Genomic DNA, 7,325 nt, shown 5'->3' with positions numbered 1-7,325 from the left:
AAAAAGATATATGTTGTATGTATATTTTTGTTTAAAACACATTGTTTTAAAAATATACAGTAAACAAAAATAATTTCGAGAGAATACTTTTATACATACAGATGTATAAAGCTTGTCTTCAAGCCAAAAAATTTTAGTTATATGCTTATACAAAAATGTTTATTGTATTTTTCTTGGATATATTCAAAATTTCTCTTGTAACAAAAAATAAATTTTTTTTCTAGGATAAGTATTAATATTGCACAAAACAATAATAAAAAAATATGCTTTCAGATTAGAAAACTTAACTACATCTTTATATTGAAACATACCGTTTTGTGCCACTCTTTTAAGTATATACTCTTGATCATACTTTTTTTTATTAGTATAATTCTTGACTCTGACACACGAAACTAAATTTTTTCTGCAACATGTTAATACACTGCTCAAAATAATAACAGGATCACCTTTGATTAATTCTGCTTAAACCAAATATCAACGAAAGAAATTAAATATATTTACATGAATAAATATATAGACTAAAAGTCTATATGCATATACATAAAAACTAAAGAATACTTTCGAAGTCTTATTATATTTACTTCATATGTATTATAAAATAATGACATTTCAATAAGCAATCCAATTATTTTGAACAAAGTATATAATGAACAAAATATATTAGTACTGCCAATAACATCAGCGATATAATTCTATTTTTTTTAAATAATTATGATTTTTTTTCATATCTTCTTTAAATTACATATATATAAATACCATGAAAACAGATATCATCAATTTACATCGTGTTACTTTATTTGATCGAGTTCTGCGACCCAATCATAGGAAAGATTTGCGTGATTTTGCCAATCCCCTTAGTACGTCCCTCCCTGAACAACAGTCGCATCCCAACGTGAAGATATTCTGGATGACTGACGAATCTAAATAACACAGAAGCAGTATCGTTCGTCTGCAGTCCCCTGTCATTCGCATCCATTATTCCCTCAATGACGCAAGTTTGCCTCACGTTACCCACGTGTACTGTCGTTTGAAACCCAGGAAATATTGCGGTGGCGTGATATACTATTAAAACAGTCGCCTGAAATAGAGTATTTAAACTTTTATCTTTACAGAAACAAGATTAGCTACGCAACTTGATCACTATATGTAAATTTTAATTGCAAATTGGAATAAAATCTACTTTAAGAACAGATTTAAAAATAAAAGATTATATTGACGCTTGAGCTATATACTATATCGAAAAAAACATGAAGAAAGATTTATGTCAAGAAATGAATGAAAAATAATCTATTTCCCACAAGGCGTGATCGATCTATGTCGGAACACATACAAAGTACGATTTATATCGAGAAAATGAGAAGAACGAGGATCAATTCAAGGGATCGATTTTGTATTTCGAAATGAGGTGAAAATTATAAAAGTGAGTGAATTTACTAGAATACTGATATTTCATTGATCAACACCTAATAAATTTGCTCGCTTTGTAATTTTCACCTTGTTTAAAGATATAGAATCGACGCAGAATCGAAGTTTATATGAAATTAAAGAAGAGGTTATATAGCGCAATATTAATATAGTTATATAGCGCAATATTAATAATTTTTTTCTCATAAATATTATAATGGTATGATTTGTCTTGGTTTTCAATCCTGTTCCTTGCACTTTATTCATATATTATTTATTTTCTGTAAATTTGTGTAATTTATGAGCAGTGAATATTATGCTACATAGACTCTTCTTTAATTTCATACGACTTGAATCATTCTTCTTATTTTCTCGATATAAAGCGTACTTCGTATGCATTCTGACGTATCCTCACATAAAATAGATCGCTTTCATTCATTTCTTGACAGAGACTGTTCTTCATGTTTTTTTCGATATAGTCGAATAAAAATAAGAATTTGTATTGCCATCTATTATGCCAAGTAGCAAGATAATGTCAATAATCTTTAACGTCATTAAGGCATTACTGAGTCGTCATTTTTAATGTTAACAAGATATCATTAAAACCTTATTATCTGAATGGCAGAAATATTCGGAATAACAGTTTGTCAAATACATCAAACTTTCTTCAGACACCTGAAAGAAAAGTGTTGCGTGCGGTCGATCACGTAGAGAGACTAAAACCATTCCTGGACGAAGATGTGGCAAGGGAGGACTACGATTCGTCGGTGGTGCTAGAGTCAAACTGGCGCTCTGTGATGCTCTAACTAAACAGCACGGAGCTTTATTGCGATGTAGACTAACTACTTTCACTGGGCTAAATTCTCCGTCCGGCAAGGGTCCTACCAATAAACGAGTTCCTGGTGCGATTGCTCCCTTAACAAGTAACCCTCCTAAAACTGGTTGTGTTAAACCTACTACCCTATATAAAAAGATAATATATTTTTTTCGCATATTCGTAAAGGCTTTTTGCTGTGATATATATTAAATATGCAAAAATTAAAATTATTCTTGAAATGTCAAAGATTCGTAAAATTTGATTTATTAATAAAATCTTTAAAAATATAGAAATCGAATTGCACGTACCTAAACGTCTCGTCAATCTGAAATAAACATGATTCTGGGTCCGATTCGATCGAATTCGTTTCGTAAGGTGATAAATTTTTGATAAAGATAGTCAATTCTTCCAAACCCTCACCGGTAACACAACTGACATTAAATATTGGTATCACATCAGACGTGTAATCCCATGATGGTAAGTCATTATTGCTAAACAATACTAATTGCTTAGGATAGCCCTGCGTCATCATAGCGTTCTCGAGTTGAGCTAGAGTCTCAGACATGTCGCAAAATCCCAAATCGATTTTATTTACAACAATGAAGAATGGAAGTTTTAATGCTAAACAAAGAGCCATATGTTCCTGGGACGCTTCGTTCAAAGGTGGAGCCACTACTAGCATAACATGATGTGGCGAATATCCTGTGTATACGAGAAAATATAATTATTTTCATATAATTATTTTTCTTAATTATTTTTCATATAATTTCTTATACAAGTTACGGGAAATAATAAGAAATATTTTAGAATAATTCACATCTTCATAATAGATTATGATAAAATCTAAACAGTTAGATCTTTAAAAGTTATGTATACCTGTCAGCCCAAGTACCGTCGTCCTCAAATACTTTCGATGTCCTGCCAAATCGATAAATGTAACAACTTTCGACGCGTGCTCGCATATCTCTTCAGCCGTCGCCATTTCGGCATAGTTTAAAACGTGACCCGCGCTATCGAATCCGATAATCTCGTGCGATATCGAGGATGTACGACCAGTCTTTATCTCATGCAAGTGACGCAACATGTTAAGCCTTGCTCTACCTCTTCCATTGTCCAGTTCACCTTGCGTCAGTACTCCTATATATGTAATTTCACTTCATAATCAATCTTCATAATCATATTTTCGATATATTTATATAAAGTAGACCGCAAATAGCAAAGCGTAGCATAGACTACCAGTGACGTTTCTCTACCTTAAATATCCTCTGCTAATCCTCTCACCTAAGAGAGTCGACTTTCCAGCATCCTGTGCACCAGTGACTGCCAATCTCAGATCTATGATACTATCCTGGTCCTCTCTGTCATCCTTCCGTAATTTTTTTACCAGCACTTCAGCGACTTTCTTTTCCTCATTATTATTATTATTACTATTATTTTGCAACGCTAGAGTCTTACTTGCAGAATTTGTGGCTATTCGCTCGCGTAATACTCTTATAGTAGCACCCAATCTAGAAGCCATATCCTTCAGAGTCTTCAAGGACGCTTTCATTTCGTCTTTTGTTAAACCTGCCAGTTTTCCATTATCCTCCACTCCTATGTATGTAATATATTAAGAAACAATCAAAAAGAAAGTTATACAAAATTGTAATTGTGGCTATTTATACCAATTTGATAAATCGCTTCTCCATGCCCCTCTTTTAGTCTCCATTTCATCTGGGTAACGAGATGTTCAAAACGTTGACTAGATGGATTTATCAATTTTAATTTGTACTCTATGTTTCCTTGTTCTGGTTCTGGTGGCAATCGATCTTCTTGATCCTCATCAGCGCTAGAAGTGTCACAGTCCGACAATCCATTTCCTTCATTCTCAGAATCCCATTGTCTCTTTCTTAAATCCTTATTGTTTTGTGGATCAAAAAGTTGCAGGAAAGATTCCATATCTATAAAAAATCATAAATTATGATTATTTTTGTAATTATTTTTGCAACTATAAAATTATAAAATTATAAAAAGATACTTATATTCATTATTTTTATATTTAGTAAGAACATCTGTAAAAATTCTAATAAAATTATAAAACAAATAATAAAAGGTTTCAAAAATATTTCTTAATTTTTTAAAGTTATAAATTTTTTTAAAGTTATAAATTTATTATTAATGAAAACAAAGAGACTATATTTAAAAAGTACAATATGAAGTAGTACAATTGTATAAAATATAAAATAATTTCTCATAACACAATGTAACATCACATAGAATAGAGTATATAGGTTATTGCCATATGTTGTGATTCATTGATAATGTCTCAGCGATAACTCATAAATCCTTTGGCATCTTTGAAGAAAACACTCGTAAAAATGTCAAAAGTATTACTATATAGAACAGAGATTGTATCATATTTAACAACTTATGCAACATCTCATAATTAGTGTCTTACACTTGAATCATGTTTTCTGTCCTATATATTCATTTTTAATAAAAAAAACTTTCTAATAACAAAAAAGAAAAGTTAAAAGATACTTTCTATTTGATGACACAAGTCAACAGTGTTAACTCTGGTAAAAAAAAAGTTGATAGAAGACAATTGAGAACAATAAGATTTTTATCAATTTATCTTCTATAAATTTATATCATTTTCTGTCATTGATTTCGCGAGCATCATGACTGATTGGATATGAATCCTATTGTATTTTATCAAATTTTATAAGATTTGTACAAGATTCCTATAACATCTGATTCAAATTAATGAATTCGCGAAAGATTCTGTATTCAAAACATATATAGATAGGATTTTTCTATTGTTCTCTATCAATTTTTTTTTATCAGAGAATACAAGTATCATTCTTTGTATCTGTCACAAGTATCTGTCTTTGTTACATTCTGTCTGTATTCATTGAATATCAAGATAGAATAATATGTTTGAATCAACTTGTATCACTAAATGAAAAGCAAAGTTTTAAATCAATACAATAAAATTTTTATTATAAATTTCTTCTTTGCAAAAAATGGTGCAATCTCTGTAGAAGGCAGCTCTATTACTTCAGTCATTACATCATTCATAAGGAAAAAGTATAATTATTCTTTTACATACCTATTTAAGTCTTATCAGTAAAGAAAGTCTTATGTTAAGTGGAAATTGTTATTTATACTTCTTTCTTCAGAATAAAGTATCGTATTTTCGGAAATTCTCACATGTGTAGATGTGTGCGTGTATGCTTGTTTCATTGAGAGGTCTGACAGATGCAAATACAGGCGATGTTATGAGACATTGTGCTAGAACAAACAGTACACAATGTCAACACAGATAATTTAGGCAGTCAAAAATCACAATACCCTGAGATACAGAGACGTGAGCTCGTCAATTTCAGGAGAACAACGATACCTATCGCGAACAGCTGTTTCGAAAGTAAAAGGGATAAAGGAAAGAAAGAACTCGTGAGAAATACTTTTTGCGATGAGTAGCCTCACTTACTAGATCTTCCAGATGTCCGTGCCTGACTCAAAAATTGATATCGTGTCGTCGCGATCGTGCGTTTAGGTTGGTGATGCCATCGAAGTCGAAGGGCATGATAAAATGCACAATTTACCGCGACTTTTCTTCTCCTTCCTCTGCGTGAATTAGGTCACGAACTATCTGTCATGTTTCGACCAACCATGAACGAGAATGTAGAATGGAAACTCATTCCATCGTTTTACTGTAAACTACCGACGAGATAAATATTAAAAACCATCAATTCTGAGCAAATTTTCCACGCAAAAAAGGCCCGGAGATAAATTGAAGAATACTGATATTATCGACAATTGATATAAATTTGCGATTATTAACCATCAACAAGATATTATTAAAGACCGACATCCTTATAGGAGTTCGCGTCTTTGTGAATATTGAAGTAATTAAAAGTTAAAAACTGATAACATTGTACTAATTTTATGATTTATTAATTTAGTAGACGTATTTATGCATTTAAAACTTAATAATATTCGATTTTTGTTTAAAATTGTGATTTCAGTGTGATTTCATTATCGTCAAAGTTTGATTATCAACAGCGATGATAACTGCAGAGAAAAAATTGTAATTTTTCTGCAATATGTAAGATATTATAGCTTTATAAGTATGCATATTTATTTATGGAATATTTATGTAATAAAATCATGAATTTAATAATGTATGAGCCAAATATTTATATTAATAATAGCAAATTTATATCTTTAATTATGTCGATAATGTCAGCGTTCTTCAATTATCTCCGAGCCCTTGAGGGCCCTTTTTATATAATCGAAAATTTGTCCAAGATTGACGGTCTTTAATAAGTATTAACATAAACCAACGAGATACTCTCAGATAGCAAAATGTTAACGTCGACAAATTGGTAGCAGATTTGATCAGGATCGATTGTATATATTGAAATGAGGTGAAAATTACAAAAGTGAACAAATTCACTAGAATTTTCATAATTTAATTGATCAATTAGTAACCTTTGTCAGAAAGAAATCTGAGAGGTCATGGTGGCCTTTTTCATGTGACAGGCGAAAGTCATCGTACGCTAGTGATACCAACATCAATTTTATAAATTGATGTGAACTAGATATCACATTTTCATTGTCGATAAAATCGTAGTGTCGATAAATGGATTTGATTGCTACAGTCACAAACTGTGAATAAAGATAATATTAATTTATAAAAAAATGTTTTTTTTAATCAGATAAAATGTTTTTTTAAGATTTTTGGATTCTGAAAACGATGCTGCAAGTTAAATTTCACTTCACGTCAGATTTTTTAAATAACTGAAATTTAATGTGCAAAAATGGCTCTTTTGTTATATAATATTTAAAATGTTCTTGTAAAAAAAGATTAACGAATTCTCGAAAATGTAATCAGAAGTTATGAATGTATTGTTCATCTTCTACAAAATGTATGTTTTTTATTCAATATTTTACTTTTTAGTCACGTTATGAAGAATTCAAGTACAGAATTTTTCTAAGATAGTAAATTTTCCGCCTTTAACAATGAAATCATTATACTTATAATTTCTTTATACTTATAGTTTATGACTCGATACATACAATGTAATTTATCATTATAGATTCCGCTAAATATATATAT

General features: G+C 30.4%; 1 protein-coding gene across 1 annotated transcript; it reads right to left on the bottom strand.

The window, feature by feature from the left end:
- Positions 1-793: 793 nt before the first annotated feature.
- LOC105620424 (GTP-binding protein 2) lies at positions 794-4,159 on the bottom strand. The gene is made up of 6 exons (XM_012201919.1): positions 3,886-4,159; positions 3,503-3,814; positions 3,098-3,358; positions 2,530-2,923; positions 2,080-2,365; positions 794-1,078 (listed from the first exon to the last, which is right to left on the bottom strand). The coding sequence occupies exons 1-6, from the start codon at positions 4,157-4,159 to the stop codon at positions 794-796; spliced, it is 1,812 nt and encodes a 603-aa protein (XP_012057309.1).
- Positions 4,160-7,325: the final 3,166 nt, after the last annotated feature.

This window comes from Atta cephalotes (genome assembly GCF_000143395.1).
Source record: "Atta cephalotes unplaced genomic scaffold scaffold00026, whole genome shotgun sequence".
In the NCBI taxonomy this organism is placed as follows: domain Eukaryota; kingdom Metazoa; phylum Arthropoda; class Insecta; order Hymenoptera; family Formicidae; genus Atta; species Atta cephalotes.
The sequence above is the reverse complement of the archived record's forward strand: the minus strand, read 5'-3'. Positions and strand labels throughout refer to the sequence as shown.